Consider the following 19,007-nt stretch of genomic DNA (forward strand, 5'->3'; position numbering starts at 1 on the left):
GAACAAAATCTGTTAATTCAAACCTCTACTCTGTGGAGGCCCATATGATCCTATTAGGATCGGACATGGTCGGAAAAAATATATTATCAACAATTGAATTTAATGTCGTACCTGCTTCATTGTATATTCCTATAGCCTGCTACATTTGTAACGGAACAACAAAATTGTCTTGTCCATGACGTGACAAAAATATCTCGATTTAAATTCAAACTCAAGTAATAATGGAAATTATAAGAATATACATCATTCCAACAACAAAAGAATTGGACTAGTTTATATGATGAATTCAAGACGTTATAATAATATATTTAATGCAATACTCCCTCATATAATATCTAGTATGGTTTTTGAAATCGGCAGAATAAACTCTAAAGCTGACACTGATATAAGTTTACATATAAATGTGAAGAATTCATTTTCTTTTGGCAGAAGTGCAAAATGGTGAATATTTTGTATGTAGGGCTTTTGGCCTTCTTGGCCATTTCACAGGTGAGTCTAACTTAATCTCTAAATAATGCTTTCTTTCATCTCATTATCAACCACTGTTGTGTAATAATATAATCATCCAACAGATTATCTTTACTGTGTTTCTTCCATAACTTCATTTCGCCTTGAAAGATTCGTCGGTGTTTTGTGAAAATGGCGAATCAACCATTTTGGCGAAATCGAAATTTTAATGAATATACAATATGTACCCCACTAGCTTTGTTGTGTAAAAACGGCGAATTTGTTTTTCCACAGGAAAGTACTTAAAAACGATAATCGTAAGGGCGAATATCCATTTAGTATTACGAATAAAAATCGAATGTGACATATTAGGCCTTTTAAAATATTATATAATAATGCCTATTATAATGACAGTATTCTTTCTAAGCTTTATTATAAACTTGTTAGATATTTATAATCATCCAGAGGTAATAAACAAATAAATGTCAAAAGCTAAAAATCCTCCCTGTAAAATAGCATTTTGGTTAATTCGCCCTTTTTACAAAACACCCAACTATGCTACGAATGCTTTATAATAATTATTGACTTAAGAATAAGGTCTTAATCTTAACACTACTTCACATAGACGTACTGAAATATGACTATATTCTAAAACATTAGAGCGAGAGGTTTAAAAGAATACTATTTTATGTAATAAAAATACTTCATGCAGTCATCAAATGTTTAAAATAAATATAAAGAATAATAAGGCTTCAAATATAGATTGTGTACAACGTTTAAGGAATGTCCAGGGTTATGCATTTTGACCTAGGCTTAGCATGTGGGCCGTTAACACGAATTATTATTTTATATATAATACTCACCTTTTCTATAAAAAATAATGAGCTTCTGTGTTATTTTGCCACAACTTTTTTAGGCGATTAAAATTTATATTCAAGTACGGCTTTCAGTGAACCGACATTGTTGTTTTGATTTTTGTTAAATAACTTGTGACTTCATAAAAATATTATTATTAATGGGTATTGAACATATTGGAGTTTTGTGTATTATTACGATAATACTCGTATTAAGGCAATAAAGGATATAAGTGAATACATTACTTAAAAATACAATGCAATGACATCCCATGCCCTAGTGTATAATATTTTGCATTCTCATGGTTTGTAGATATGGAAATGAGATAATAATACCATTTTGATATATTTCATAGAAATAAGATTTTTTATTTGTAGTCCTTGTCTACATTAATGTTAGATGTTTAAATGCTGTTATATATAAATGGCCGAGCGGCTTACGCATCGGCTTATAATATCGTGGATTCAGGTCTTGAATCCCGGTTCTAGCAAATATCCATATTGTTTTTCAATTTGTGTTTGGAGTCTGGACCTGCATTGAGCAAGTGGCTGACATCCATTTCTCGTAAAAACAAAAATCTGTTAATACATTCCTCCACTCTGTAGATGCTCATAATTATTACAACGTTGTTCTTAGGTCGTATACTTATTTGTCCGGTGGTCGTTTGTCCGGTACAAATCTTGCAATCGATTTTTAACTAACTTTCCGACTAGCTAGACATTCGAAACTTTTAAAATATATCAGAACACGATGCCAATGCATTTTTTTAATACTTTCAGCCATCTTTAAGTAGAATTGGATTCTGTTTTGTATAAAAAGTTATTTCGATACCATTATTGTTTGCTAGGGGTTCCTTGCAAGTAAATTATTAATAATATATACGTGCGTTACTTCTTCTTCTTCTTCTTCCACGGCGCTTAATCCCGGGGTGGGATTTGGCCTCCTCCGCAACCGCTCTCCACTCACTCCGGTCTCTTGCAGTATTTAGTATTTTGCGCTCGAAGACAGCTAATTTGTTTTCCTCGTGTTGAGTTAAGCACCAAGTCTCACAGCCATAAGTGACCATAATTGTTTTATAAATTAGAAGTTTACTTCTTCGGCCTAGAATTTTCGACCCCACCAGTCGCTTGCAGGCATGCCAGCATTTATTCTCGGAGATAAGGCGGATTTTTATCTCCTCTCCTGTCTTATTTTGGGTATTTAGGCTGGATCCGAGATACGTGAACTTGTCCACCCCTTCATATGCATGCTGTCATATGTCTATATTCTGCAGCGGGACCTGATCGCGTGTGCTGACCATATACCTACTTAGTTTTTGACTAGTTTATATGCAGCCCAGCATTTTTTTTTTTAACTTTTAGCCATCTTTAGAATTGGATTCATTTTTAGTTAATTCTGTTTTGTATGAAAAGTTATTTCGATACCATTATTGTTTGCTAGGGGGTGCTAGCAACTAAATTATTAAATAATATATACGTGCGTTGCTATGAAAATCAATATGGAATGACATTTCATTATTCAGTATTTCTATCAAGTACATTTTTTTTGATCGTTTAAGCTAGTCAAGTTTATATGATTCAACAGAAAATTTAAAAACGTTGTATATAAAAAATTCTTTTTATCTTGTAATTATTATCTTATTAGGATCAGACATAGTCAAAATATATACATATATATATTATCTCGGGCTTAATGCCTATGTCATATATATATATATATATATATATATATATATATATATATATAATATCAATTGTTCAGTACAGGCGATTGTTTATTTCTCATCAACAATTAATATTATTATTTTTTACAATACACATCATAAAACCCTGGTTAAAAAAAATATAAACCAATAAACTTAAGGCAGATAATCAGACAGTTTTTTTTTTGAATATACTGGAAAATGAATAAATATTAAAATTCAATTGTCAACATAGGCATTTCTTGGTCTAAAATATGCCGACACACTATTTTTACATACACTTTAAAATATGTACTTAATCTTATTTTATTTATCTTACATTGGTTGACATAAGCATTTCTAGCATCGAAAGAAGGAACATTTTAAAGTATTTTCGCATGCTTAACCCAAAATGGCTAAAATCTGACATAAGCACTTCTAGCACTATGCCACAGATATAAATAACAATAATTACAAAATAAAAAGAACTTTTTATATACCACGTTTTTAAATTTTCTGATGAATCATGTAAACTTGACAACTCTATGTATTAATAATTTAGCACAAATAAGGCAATTGTCAACCATTCAGTTTTTTGCTATTTTGCAACAAACAAACAAATATAGAATACTGAAATGTCATTATGATTTCCATAGTAACGCACGTATATATTATCATTAATAATTTAGTTGCTAGGACCACCCCTTAGCAACCAATAACTGAAAATGAATTCAATTCAACTTAAAGATGGCTAAAAGTATTAAAAGAATGCATTGGCATCGTGTTCTGATACATATAAAAGTTTCAACTAGTCGGGAAGTTACTTAAAAATCGATTGCAAGATTTGTACTGGATAAACAACCACCGGACAAACAAGAATACGAGCTAAGAAAAACGTGGTAATAAATCTAATATACTTTGATACCTTCATTTGGAAAATTATTAAGCGCTCCGGTTTGTATTTTTTTTAAATTTCAAGCACTGACTTGCTCAAAGCTGAAACTGTTATATTATATTTTGTTTACTTCGTTGTTGAACTCACTGTTGAGGATAAAATAAATCAGTCGTTTCTAGTTCAATAGTGTGTAAATTCAAACCATACTATAAGGTCAAATAGACATAATTTTGTTTCAATCACTTAAATTCGTTTGAATCCCGAGATTCGATAGTCAATCGGAAGGTTTAAAAATCCAACATATAATCTTAAATTAGCAGAATGATATAGCTTAGAAGTGATTCATCTACTTTTATAACGTAATTTGTGTGTCCTTTTTATTTTTAGATCCCAGGTAACAATGGAGGAATTGTATCGCCCGATAGAATGCAAATTAGTGAGTATTTGACCTGTATTTTAATATCTTCTGAAATTTCTTTTATTTTGTTAACTGTCAATTCATGGTGGAACTGCAGAGTCCCTCAGAGGGACATTTTCAACTTTCAACAAAATGTCCCTCTGAGGCGGACGAAATCGGTCCTAATCTATTGATTAAGAGTGGAATAAGTACTATAAAAAAATTGCGTTTTATTAAATTAAAACAACAATAATCTTCTGAAATAACCGATAATTGATTGTAATCGACAAAACAGCGTGGATGCCATAAGCGGACACCAATGATCTTAATAATGATGACTGTTAGTTAGACCATACTCATTCGACAACCACTTGTGGATGCGTCAGCTCGCAATAACTCATGGATGAGCACTTTTGGTTATACCTGCAGGCAAAGTGTTTTTTACTTGACTCAAATTTCGGAGTGTCTGGGTATGCGGAATGTATCCGGGGGGAAATATAGGATGAATGCGTAAATCACGAGCACCTGCTAGATTTTATTAGCCCCACCTTCACCCGCCGCTCTAAAATCAATAATAGATTATGAGTATTTTTTCAAAATGCCCCCCCCCCCAACCATTTTTATGTGTAAGAAAATGAGAATGTCCATAATAATAAGAAGATAACTTGTTAATTATTGACACAAAATAATTATTTGTTTAGGTTCCCGCATAATTCAGGGTTTGCCGGCTGAATCGCAGCAGTTCCCTCATCAAGTGAACCTCGCAATGGAGAAGATGAACGGAGACTGGCAAAGATGTGGAGGATCTATTATCAGCACACGATGGATCCTTACTGCGGCCCATTGTGTTGTTGGGTAGGTATTGATACATCCCATCTTCGATTGGATGTAAAGCCACCGAGTGTGATTTCAATTCATTCAATCATTATCATTTATTCTGCGTATTCGGAAACTTGTACGTATGCAGTTTGCCGTATCACACTTCACCGTGTAATGTTGTATCGGAAATATACGGCCATATGTTAAGGCCATACCTCAGTTGAGGCACGGTCTAAAAAGATCGTGGCTAGGCGATGTGCGGATTGCGGGTCGCGGGTGCAAATGTCGCATGTCAAACGAATAATGATTTGTCTTATAAATCCAACATGTGTCCATTTAATGTTCTGTTTATTGTTTTATCAGTAACAATAATAATATATTCATTGACGTGTTTTCTTTTTAAAGTAAATGGGAAACGTTTTTAGTCATCTTTACACGATTTAAGAATTAATACGCCCGTCACTATCACGAAACAAAATGACGTGTTTCCGGCTCGACGTTCTCTCTCCGAATGGGAGCGAGTGCAAAATTTCGTCGCGCCTATAGTTAAAAATTATTTGCCGTTTCACTGATGTATCACCTTAAAGACCGTCCAACCTCTTTGTGTCTTATAGTCTTCTTTGACCATGTCCGATCCTAATAAGATCATATGGGCCTCCACAGAGTGGAGGTTTGTAACCCATAGGTTACGGGCCGCACAAAATTGTGTTTTTGCTAATTACTTTTCAAATGCAAATTAACACGTTAATTACAAAATTAATTAAAAGGGCCCGTAAGCATTGTGTTAACACATTTTATTTTTACGAGAAATGGATGTCAGCCACTTGCTCAACCTATTAGGTCCATACTCTGACTCATACACAAATTGAAAACAATTTCTGTACTTGTACCAGGATTCGAACCTGGGACCCTCGACACTCTAAACCGGCCCTTAAACCACGCGGCCATCGTGGGCGTATAGTACTGAGATAAAATTCATGTTTAAATAAAACAAGGTTCTTGTGGGTTTACACTTTACATGAAACCAGCAGCAAACAAATCTTGAAAATAGCCGATATACTGAATTATTTGTTAGGTTACGTTAGGTTAGGTTTTCATTCTTGAATTCATGAATTAAAATCGGCTATGAAAATTGAATTAATGTTAATATTGAATCTATTGAAGACCGTATAGGATGCGGTAATCTCCTTCCGATAGAAGGATCACGGCAAACTGAGCTACGGTGAAATGTTTTACGTACAATTTACATGTAACCAACCTCACTAGCCTTTTAAATGTTTGGAATTTTGTATTCTGAGATGACACTTTGAATGTTAGATCTTTACAAATTACAAAGTGTTTTCCAATTTGTTGGTTAACTGTATTTGTCTTCTGATTTATGGTTTTACATGGTTTGTTGTCGCTGACAATGAAACCCAGATAAGTGATTTTCTAGGGTTTATCGAATCATTCTGAATCGTTCAATTTTAATGGTGGGTTTATGAGTTTGGAGAATATCATATATTTCGTCTTTGGGGCCAACCTTCTCTGCTTTGTATACCAGTTTCTCAAATGTATTCGTACAGTCAGCTTCCAATAGGCCTATTATGTCTAGGTCACCCGTGTATGCCATGATTTGGAATAAAGTGCCTGCATAATTATAATAACAAAAACACTTAACGTGGTCGGACAGCCACAAATATTTATTTATTGCTGTCCCCAAGCCCTCCGCATGAGCCGATTTTAGTGAGTAATGTTTTACCAAGTGAATAGCCAACACGCCAGTGTTGCCATAATATAATTTATAAAAACATCGCTTGTGAAATTATAACATTGGAATAAATATTCGATATCTGGCAACACTACGACACGCACACTGTCACACATATTTTCGAATACCCCAGGAAAGGGTCGCGGAGGAAGCGTGAAGGGGGCGAGGCAAATGCGTGAAAAAGTTCGTCATGTTTTGAAGGACAAGCGCATGCAATAGCTCTATCTATATTTTTCTATAATCTAAGGCTGTCCCTAATAAAAATTGAGTTTAAAACACCAACCGATACAACCGAGTTTCAATCGGGTTAGATATTTCTCCATTCAACTGACATCTTATGGAGGGGGTACTCTCAGATGATTTGATAGAAATCGTTTTTTCTCCTTCTTCCAACGCAGTATGAAGAGGATCTACGTCCGTCTTGGCCTAATCGATTACAACTCAGCCGATTTGATAATCGAAACGAAGGTCTTCTTCCACCACAAGGATTTCAACAACAAGAATTACAACTATGATGTCGGTCTCGTAGATCTGGGCGAGGACATTGAAACATCAGGTAATAACCATATATCTTGAACTTGTTCATGCACAGCCTGGAGCGTTGCGACCCTGCGTGCAATATCTTCGACGTATAATGGCGGCCAAACCAAGGAGCGGTCATCACGAGTGTTTGATTTGTAGTAATAAGCTCTTATCGCAAGTAGACTTAAGACCATAGATTAAGCTTATCGGCCCACGTGTTCCGCGTAGCTCAAAATGGAACTTTTATGGTATTTTCAAAGCATGATCCTGGAAATTCCTTAAACGTTGTAGATAATCTATTTATATAATTTTGAAGCCTTATTATCCTTTATATTTATTTTGAAGATTTGATGACTGCATAAAGTATTTTTATTACATAAAATAGTATTTGTTTAAACCTCTCAATTAAAAATAGTTTACAACTAGTAGTTTGTACTAAACACTTTAGTTTTCATGCACGCATTAACATATGCAGTGCTAGTTTGATATCATATACATTGTCCCATGAAAAATATGAAAAACTACCCTCGATAGCTGTCGAAAGCGGCCGATAGCAGTCTTGTATATAGAATAGACGCGCAGGTGTGATATATATATAATATGACGTCAGTATGAATATAAACAAAATCGGAAATGATAATGTGCGTGATATTAGTGTTGCCTCGTATTGTGAACATCTATGCACTCATAATATAAACGAATTTAATTACAGATAACATCAAAATCATCCGACTTCCAACGAAATCCCAAGCTTCGGACTCCTTCGCTGGGCGAGCTGTCACTGTCAGCGGATTTGGATACACCAATAATGGTAAATTTTTATTATAATCACATTAATATATCCACTTTTCTATTAAACTTCATTCAATGTACAGCAAATTATGCTAACCGTAGAGAAGAGGTGATCTCGCTCGACTATTGGTAATTGAAATACCTACCTACCTCAATTCAGATGGATTTAAGTTTTGTACTATTCCATTTGACTCATTTTTTGCGACCCGGGTTTCGCCTTTCGGCATCTTCAGGTACTGTGTACACTCACCAGTGTTGCCATGCGTACTATAATTATAGTACAATACTATAATTTTGATTCTGCAAAAAATGTAAAATACTATAATTTTACGCCGAATATGCAAAAATACTATGATTTTAAAGGATTCGAGCCGAAAAATGTTCCTGTACTATATTTTTTACAGAAATACTATAATTTTTGCGCCTTTGTACTATAGTCAGCATAGAAAAATATGGCAACACTGACACTCACGTTTGTGTATAAGTTAAATGCAATACTTAATACTTTTTTTGTCCATATTCGAGCCCTTGCCCGGAATAACGTTGTATCCAACAATATTCTTGTTTTGAGAAAAATGGAAAAAATTAAACCAGTTCAATTCAAGAGTGCCTTAAAAAAGCAACATGCTCATCTAACATGAATTCACATATGTCATTGAGGTCTTTGAGCTAAAAATTATCTCCGTCTGCTTTCTAAACATAGCGTCCGACCAAGCCCTCCGCATGAGCCGATTTTAGTGAGTAATGTTTTACCAAGTGCATAGCCAACACGCCAGTGTTACCATAATATAATTTAAAAAAACATCGCTTGTAAAATTATAACATTGGAATAAATATTCGATATCTGGCAACACTACGACACGCACACTGTCACACATATTTTCGAATAACCCAGGAAAGGGTCGCGGAGGAAGCGTGAAGGGGGCGAGGTAAGTGCGTGAAAAAGTTCGTCATGTTTTGAAGGACAAACACATGTAATAGCTCTATCTATATTTTTCTATAATCTAAGCGTCCGACATTCGATTATCAATACATGAGACGAGATCATGACTTTGTTCATTGTGATTCAGTAACCTGAATGCTAGTTGATTATTTGTCTTGATATTAAAATCGAGAACACATCCCGGATTCAATTTTTTTTTGGCACAAATGCGACCTTGCAAAATAGAACTAGGAACGGTTAAAAAATTGAAACGGTATTAGATTTAGTTATAATATAAAGAGTACTATAATGCTAGCATTACTATTAAACAACATTTCCAATAATAATATGGATAAATCAATTGAATACAATCGATTAACGTTCGACATAATAATTTTATTCATGAGATTAACAGAACTGTCAAATGGTATACAACATTATTCCACAAAACTATTTCGACGGGTCAATTGCAGGCTTAATAATATTTTTTCTGGAAAAATACTCTTTCTCTACATCTTTCAGCTTCCTAGCTTTGATATTTTCCAGTTTTATTCAAGTGAATTATACCACTCTCCGTGATATTGACGGACGGCAAAGCCATTTTAACGTTCTTCCACAAACCAATAACTTTAAAATGCTGCCACAAGCTTAAATGTATTTTCTTTGTCATACGATGCTCAATCAATAACTCAACATCGATAATTTTGTTGGATACAACATTATTCCGGACAAGAGCTCTCAATCAATATTTTGGAACCTCAATAAAAAAAAAAAAAATCGACGATAAACATTTCGGCGAAAAGAATGACTACACCCACTACAGTCGATGGTGGTGTAAATCGAAAGAACATTTTTTCAGTGCAATTCGGCATAAATATTGTATCTTTTAACTCCGAGGGAAGACGATGAACTCACGTGTGATGATTCTGTTCAGGTCCTAGCACAGAACAGATAATAAATAGAATACCGATAGGCAATATTCAATACGCCGCATGGTGAAGCAGGCTTTTGAATGTGTGAGTGTCTACGTAAATGAAGCACGCATTATGCACATGCAATAGTGTGTGTAAGACACCAACATTAAATGAGCGTAAATGCATAAACCGAGAGCAGTTTTTAGTATTCGACGTAAAACGTATTCCACGTCGTGTGTAAGTTTAACCCGGATTCTTCCTTACCCGAGTCGGTTACCTGCAATCGCCTTACCCGTTGTGTATTTCAGTTCCCATTATTTCTGAGTTCCCTGGGTCCTAGTATTTTGGTGGGTTGAGGTGACATCGCAGTTCAAGCTTATGTTACTCATTTTATAACATGTACAAATATTGATAAAGCAGATTTTTAATTTGAAAGCTCCACGCTGAGCTGGATTTATTTACACTTAAGTATGGACAAGTATTCGTATTAGTACATTAGGATAAACATTGATTTTTAAAACGGTCTGCCGAGAACTTTCACTTCGCACGGCAATGCCATTACAAGGGTGGGTTTATTTTTGTCACATTCCACAGTATTCACTTGTTGTTTCACGGAACAACTTTTATTTATTACGATCTTGCGTAGTTGGCGTCACACGGCAATGTATGTATTTTATTAAGCAAAAGGTTTTATTTTGAACTTTATAGGGTAGTAAATGCGGGAAGCTAACTTTTTGAAGGGCCGATGCCCGAAGCATCGTGTTTTACCTGGCGGAGAGTTTCCGCAACTGTCCCACAAAACTATTTTTCAAATAAGATCTTTGCACCATGGGGTGCGGGGTAAGCGGAAGTCAATTGACAAACTTACACATCCATACATTTATATATATTATATAAATGTTGTACATATATCAATACCTACCATTGACCATAAAATTATAGTTTCGCCATAAATCCATTAGAATTCAGGGCTCGAAATGGACAGGAGCGCACCGGAGCGCCGTTCCTGTTGGTGAAATCGGTAAAATTATCGCTCCGTGTCGTGGAAAAAATAATTTGACCATTTGAACCAGATAGGCCAAAAATAGAAAATCTAACACACTTATTTTTATGAAATACCCATAACATTTGAGAACTATTAAATATCTTCAGAAAACTGTCGAGCGCTCCGGTTCGTAAACTTTTCCATTTCGAGCGCTGTTAGAATTTAAATTCAAATTTCATCAAGTACCTTCGGTCGATAGTATTAATATAATACCTACCTCAATTTTTGATAAAATGCGTGGAGTATTTCATGGGATGGTGCGAATGAGAAATGACGGAAACTATAAATATGACCAACAGGCCCATTCCAACTAGTCAACACGACATAATGTGTCCGCTATGTTTATGGGTCTGAAATAACATGAATATCCCTCGTCTAAATTTTACGTTATAAAACATGCTTCTAATTATTTTTATTACAAATAGTTGTCTAGTAATCAAACCTAACCTACAAATGTTTTAAATATTTCAGACGGTCCAGTATCTGACACACTCAACTGGGTCGACATGAACGTCATCACAAATGAACGTTGCGAACAGGACTTTAACGATGGTGCTGTAATTCCTTCAACGCTTTGTGCTGCTGGTGCCAAGAACCCATCCCAAGGAACCTGTTATGTAAATAAAACCTTCATTTTTGACTTAAATCAATGTAGCGCTGCCTTCTCGACGAATGCCAGTTGGATTATTTTCATCTCGGCACCGATAAAGATAAATGAAATACCTATATAAACACCTTCACAAATAATGCGACATGTTTTAATCAGTGGCGAAGGTTGAAATAAGGCTGTTAATATTCAACATGAATAGTGCACACTAAACTTTAACAGTGATATATCAGCTTAAGCGTCGTTGGTCCCAGGTTTGAATTCTGGGTTGGGAAAGTACACATATTGTTTTTCAATTTGTGTATGAGTCAGAGCATGGACCTAATAGGTTGAGCAAGTGGTTGACATCCATTTCTCGTAAAAACAAAATCTGTTAATACAAACCTCTACTCTGTGGAGGCACATATGATGTTATTAGGATCGGATAGGGTCGAAGAAGAAGAATTTTATCAGCCATAAGTATTTATTTTCATTGAACTAAGGTAGATGGTGTTGGTTAGTTTTTGAAACCGTGCCTAAACCAAATCATTTTAATTTAAGTATGCTATGACGGTCCAACTGATATTTGACACTTGACTTGATACTTGATACCTGACTGATACTCGACTGCACTTATAGTGCAAATAGTACACTTGATTTTGCAAATTTTATCATTCGTAATTATTTGTTTTTGTCGAATTGATAATACATATTATTACAAAATGGTGTTAATTATTTTTTTTAATTCGTTATGCCCTGCCTAATCAAACCATACCAGTTAAAAAATATTATTCTATCTATAAAATATCTAAATTTATGGATGATATGGCATAATTTTAAATATTTTATAGATATACGAATAATTTTTTGATTATAATCTTGTATGGCTTGGTCTACGCGGGGTTTATATGAATTAAAAAAAAATATTCAACACTATTTACAATTTATATTTATAGTATTAGTTCAATGACAATAAATACTTTTTTTTATTCACCAAATAATAATTCACAAGATTTAAGAATGTAACATTCTTTCTATTGAACACACATAATTTTAAATTAGCAAGTTCATGTCAGTTACAAAAAAAAAATCTTGGAGTGATCCGAGACGTCGATTAGTTATTAAAACCTACTTTGATTTAAAATACAAAAACCGATTGCCAAAGAACCATTAGTTAAAATTCGTCGCAATTAGATAAGATGCCTATAGCATTGTGGTTAATGTGCGTGGGCGTGAATCAGAGACAGGTTCGATTCTTGCTGGGTGACGTATGTTTTTCAAAAATGATTTTTTCTTTTGGTTATATGTATATATTTCAGTGGCAAAGGCTCCATAGTAGGCGATTATTTGATGCCTACTTTCTAATAAAAGAAGATAGAAAGTATTTAAATACTTATTGTATGAACTGCACCTCAAGGGCATTAGGGTTGTTTGGTTTTATTCATACGAATCTCTAAGCTGAAAAGGCAAAGCTTATATATTTAGTGTCGAAAACTGTCGCTTTGGCGCTTTATTCAAATAATAATTATTAATAATGCAAAAAATATAAAAAATTATTTCTTTGTTCAATCACGTCATATAAAGATAAAATATTTTTTTTAAATAATTAATAATTTTATCTCGTGATTATTAATTATTACTAGCTGACCCGGCAAACGTTGTTCTGCCATATAAATTATTTCTAGTGAATATTTTGGTTGTTAAATAAAAAATAACGAATGTATTGTAAATGTGTGGGGATGGAATCTATGACAGAAAGAGGAATGGAGCACTGTAGACGATGACCGCCGATAAAAACAAAAAAACACCAACCATTAATTTTCTCAATTCAAAATGAGTAATGATATTCATAATGAATGAATTACCTGTGGCGGGATCTCGTTGTTTAATGTTTATGCAATATCCGTCTTGTCCCTTCCAGAAAATTAGCGGATATTGGAGAGCGTCGTATGAACGGTGTATGTCATCGATGAACTCCAGATTATTTTTTCTTCTTCGAATCACGATTTCTCGCGTCGATGTGCGGTCGCCAACCATGATTCCAGCAAAGTCGTCAATAACAGGCGCATCGAATCGACGCACGTGCTCTCCAGCTGGTGTTTTATCAGGATTGATGACAATAGCGTGATTGTCACTTTGCAATTCGTGCATGTGTAATTTGAATAATCTCAATAATTCATTGTGCTCATTCAATAGGGCGTCTAGTTCGCTGACGATGCGCCTGGCATTAGGCGAATTGAGGTTATTGTAGCCGCAACGTGCATCCACACGATTGATGTCCTCACCGCCCATGAAGTAGATTTGTAAAAAATTATGTGATTTGTTTGGCATTGGCAGCAATGAACCTACTTTGTGGTACACTTGGCCTTTGATTTTGAACGTTGAATGGAATTGTTGACCATTAGGCGGCCACAGACGGACAGTTCTCGTAACAGGTTGAACATGGCACAGACAATAACTGTTCAATAACTGTACGTTAGTGGCCACACCACAGATCAGTTTAACTACCCCATTTAAATCTGTCGAACTGTCAACAGACGTGCCCATATACGTACAGTTATTGTCCGTGGCAGAGCAAGCAGTGTTGCCAAGTCAAAAATTAAAATTTCAGTAGATTTTCACAAAAAATTCAGTAGATTTCATAAAATATCAGTAGATTTTGGAAAATGTAGTATATTAGATATAATTTAAAACTAATAAGGATAAAAATAACTAATAATATTAATTTATTGTAAACAATGATGATATTAATGGGTAAAATGGCGCTCTTGGGTAGAGTTACAATGCTTTCTTCGTCAATTTAGAAGTGTAACACATTAAAATATATCGTGCGTAAATCATTTCAAGTTTATTATTAAAATAATCATCAGTAAACTTACAATTATGGAGAAACACAAATATCAGTAGATTTCTTGAATTTCGAAAAAAAATCAAAAATTCAGTATATTGTCAAAAAATATCAGTAGATCTACTGAAATTTCAGTAGATATGGCAACACTGAGAGCAAGTGTCAAAAACTATGGAGGTTATGTTCGCGGAGATAATACACAGGGGTATTGTTTAAATTAGTTTTAGGTAGGGTATACTTGAACGATGATACACGAATAATTTAACTTTGAATTTATTATGGTTATAATTGTTTTTATTAGAAACAAATTGACATAAATACACACCTATGACGTTGGTAAAATGAATCATGATTTCGCTAGTGGATTGTGTATTTTATCGATTCACCGAAACAATATTATACACATTCGTGTAAATATAAAATATAATCTTTTCTTTTGAATAAATTATTCCCTTTAATGGACAGTATTAATTAAGTAAGAAAACGGTAATATTTATAAAGGTATTGATTTTATATACAATAAGCCACAAAATTATATTTACATCAATCATCAGTATAATAATTAATTACTATGATATTATTAAAATATATACTTAGATTTTATTTAGATTTAGCGACATTGTCATTCACAATTAGGTATATTAATTTATATTGTGAACGTCTTAAATTAATAATTTGTAATATTCACTACATACAATAAATAAAATTAGTCTATATTTTCACAATAACTTAATATTCATAATGCTCTCTAAAATTTTAACATTTATATTATATTGTATAAAATAATATGTTTACATAAATAACTATTACTTTGTTTTACTCTCGTAAAAATAAATAAAATATAATATTTGCGATCTCCGCGTACATAATATTATTATATTTTTAATAATAAATGAATTTGTATTTTATAACAAGCAACACCAGCCGTAGTTGTATCGTGCGGTATATTCTACTTTACGTTACCGCCATCTAATGTCACTCGAGAACTTTCGGCTAGTTGAAATTCCAACAGTTTTACAAAAACACGGGAGTGGGGGGTCGCTGGCAGTTTGAACATGGCACACATCTAAAAGGTCGAAAAGTGTCCGTCTATGGGCGCAGCAGATTATCTACCAAAGATAACTGTATAGTTATTAACTGGCATGTTCAACCTGTTACGAGAACTGTCCGTCTGTGGCCGGCAATTGCCGCAGTATTGTGAACTATTTCTGTTGCTCCGAACGAAGTCATTTGGAAGCATGAATTGAATGTGCGAATGGACTTCAGGAACAGGTTTGAATCTGGAACCGTGCCGATGAGCAAGCCGTTCAATGATTCTGGTGGTGTCTCAATTGCTGGTAGTTGCACTTTTCCTGATGCGCAACACATCCCGGCTGACTCATGTTTGAATTTGAGCGCATGACAATATGAACGAAGCGGATGTAAATGCTCGATGTACTTGTTGGCGTTGTCGGTCATTTAATCTGCGTGTGTTAAATACGAACCGGCGCGCTTGGCTCCATTCCAATTGTCGTTGTTGATTTCGTTCAGCTCATGTCTTTTGTGATTGAAATGCATGCAAATGCGACATGCTCACACGCACATTTTCGTTATCTTGTTGGATTTGTTCGTCTGTTCTTTCTGCTCTACTATGTTTGTGCATGCATGTTTGTCGCTTTATTCGTTCGACGGGCCAAATGGGGTCCCTTGCGTCTTGCTGGCATTGTTCATTGTAATACGCGTATACAAATAGATAAATTAAAATAAATCGTACAAAATTTTGCACGCACTGCGTTGTGATATGCCAAATGAAATGTCAAAATGACGCGATGCTTCTCTTGAATTATTGTCGTATGTAGCGCCATCTGTCATTCAACAACATAAATAATTTCGTTCTGTTTGAAATACGAACGACGGTTAAATTTTGTTTATACAAAAATACTAAAATCGCGATTAAAAAATGGGAGGGTGGGGGTAGGAGGGTGAAAATTTGGGGTTAAAGAAATTTTTTGATGCCAAATAAAAAAAATACAAAAAAAAATTGTCAAAAAAATAAAAGAAAAATTTTTCTGGATAGAGATACCCTAATCACCTAGCGGTATAAAATATACTTTATGACCTATTCTCATACTTAACAAATATACATAAAAAAAAATCATAAAAATGAGTGCGACCACAAACACCGTGACACGAGATTTTTATATTTATATAGGGATTTAATTCAGTCATAGACTAACATATAAGTATATTTTTTTTTCAGTTGTTTGTCATATTGGGTTGTTGATACCGCTATATTTACCGATAATATATTTTTACAAATACATAATTTATAATCATTGCTCAATTCTATATCGTCAGTGAGCAATTGAAATTTCATCGATTTAGTGTGACGTTGATATTAGTGTGTACCTATTAATATCATATTATCGTCTTATTTCCCGTGATTACACCTAACAATTGTGCTCTTTTTCTTCGATCTTTACAGCCTACCTCTTCCCAAAAGTCACCCTTCGCCACTGATATATTTCTGAGAAGTGTTTTCAAATTAGAAAACAAATACGAATGACTGACAAAGTTTGTACTCGTACCTATGCACTATTTATGTCGGATCTTGGCAGCACCTCCACTGGTTTTAATTAACCGTCAATTAACATGTAACCATGAATTAATTCTCCAGGGTGACAGCGGCGGTCCCCTCATCCTGAAAGAAAGCGATGGAGAAGATACCCTCATAGGAGTCGTCAGCTTCGTTGCGACCAAGGGTTGCGATAAGGGTTTCGCATCAGGCTTCCAACGCGTTACCAGCTACTTGGATTGGATCTCTGAATATACTGGAATTGTCATCAGGCCATAAGTTAACAAACATCAACTAACATTGGATATCTATTTTTGTGTTTCATCTACGTTAATTTAATAATCAAACAAATAAACATGTATAATTATTAGTAAACTGATTGTATTTTTAACCCAAGATTACTGTAATTAATTAACTTTAAATAAAATAAAATGAAATTATGTACATTCAAAACTAATTTTATCGAAAAATCGCCAGGAGCTAGTTTAGCGACTCAGCGCCTCAAATACTATGTCAATATATTATTTTACCTATATTCAAACGCTATAGACCGATGCTCAAGCCACGCGGTAAGTATCTTCGTAACCTTCCCTTTACGATACTAATAAATTCCGTCCGTTCAGGTAATGTCACCTTAGGTTACCGTACGAGATTGACAATAAATGACAGTAGGTAAAAGAGAAATACCTATTATGGCTGGTTTTAATATTTATTCAGAGTTCACAGAGATTAACCACCAATAAAAGAGAATACTTCAAACGGTACACGGAAATCGATTAACAAGATAAGATACTCGCTCCACCTAATGAGCAGATGAACTTGCCAAAGGTTATTTTAGCGGATATTTTTTTATTTAAAATTTTATTATAAGTAAGTATTGTTCTTACATAATTATATTTATAGTTGATTTAATATATTATATTATTATTATTGGTGTCTTCTTTAAAAGTGTAAAAAAACATTCGTACGTCACTGATTTTCTTATGAAAATCAATACAAATATAAAATGATGAGGTTCATTATTCTGAAAAGGTTACCCACCCATGGTATAATGGTAATTAAGGGGACGCTCTACAGAATTGCCCTTGAGAATTGAAAATATGACTTTTTTTACATGTGGTCCGGAATTTTTGCTCTACTGGTAATATTCAAAGGTCGCCGACAATGCTTTGGTCTAAAAGTAAATAATGATCTCTTAATTAAATTTAAATCATAAACACTGTCGAAGTGAAGAAAGTATGGGGTGACCAAAAAATGATTTCTTCTAATATAAGTAAATGTTAATAAATTCAATTTGTTAATCAGCTGTTAGGTGGGAAGTATTTGCAACCAATATGATGGATAGCCACGATATAAACTTAATAATATATTAATAACGTTTTAACCTGAAATTATCCGAGAACTAAACATACGAAGGATGTTGAAATACATATCTACCTACATTTTTATTTCATGTGCTATCCAAAAAACATTATTAATGAATAGTATTTATTTTGAATGTGTAAGACCTATTACATAATTATTAAAAAAATAGGTACATATTGTTTAATTCTAATGCATATTTTAAAAAAACGTGGAATATAGTGATGTCTGTTTATTATAAAAAGAAAGTGACTTTTAATTACTTACCGATTGCTTTAAATTTAGTTTGACACTTTTACAAACAAGTAACGCAACTTTTATCCTAGTGAAACAAGAGGTAGGTACAATAATTATTGTATTTTGTTGGTGAGTAAAGCCAATGCAAGAAATAATTTATATAAAAAATGATTATTAACGTAGAGGCACCCACAGATTATTTTTGTATTCAAAGCTAGCGGAGCGCTGAAAACATAACAAAGGTACCGACAATTCAATCACGCCAGGGCTGTCACGTATCACTTATTCTTATGATAAGTTGTTTTTAATTGTGTGCAATTTGGCGGAAAAATATAATATATACAGTTGCTTACCATTCGGTTATCCAATGAGCTGGGTTTT

General features: G+C 33.9%; 1 protein-coding gene across 1 annotated transcript; it reads left to right on the forward strand.

Annotated features, from left to right (window-relative positions):
* Window positions 1-433: 433 nt before the first annotated feature.
* LOC147069408 (epithelial serine protease-like) lies at window positions 434-17,476 on the forward strand. Its single transcript, XM_085950444.1, has 7 exons — window positions 434-489; window positions 4,266-4,314; window positions 4,977-5,130; window positions 7,243-7,400; window positions 8,079-8,177; window positions 11,511-11,656; window positions 17,130-17,476. Exons 1-7 carry the CDS (start codon window positions 439-441, stop codon window positions 17,304-17,306), a joined length of 834 nt encoding a protein of 277 aa, XP_085806570.1. The 5' UTR covers window positions 434-438; the 3' UTR covers window positions 17,307-17,476.
* The last annotated feature ends 1,531 nt before the right edge of the window (window positions 17,477-19,007 follow it).

This window comes from Rhyacophila brunnea, unplaced genomic scaffold (assembly GCF_057557595.1).
Source record: "Rhyacophila brunnea isolate RB1 unplaced genomic scaffold, BYU_Rbru_1.0 scaffold_23, whole genome shotgun sequence".
Classification (NCBI taxonomy): domain Eukaryota; kingdom Metazoa; phylum Arthropoda; class Insecta; order Trichoptera; family Rhyacophilidae; genus Rhyacophila; species Rhyacophila brunnea.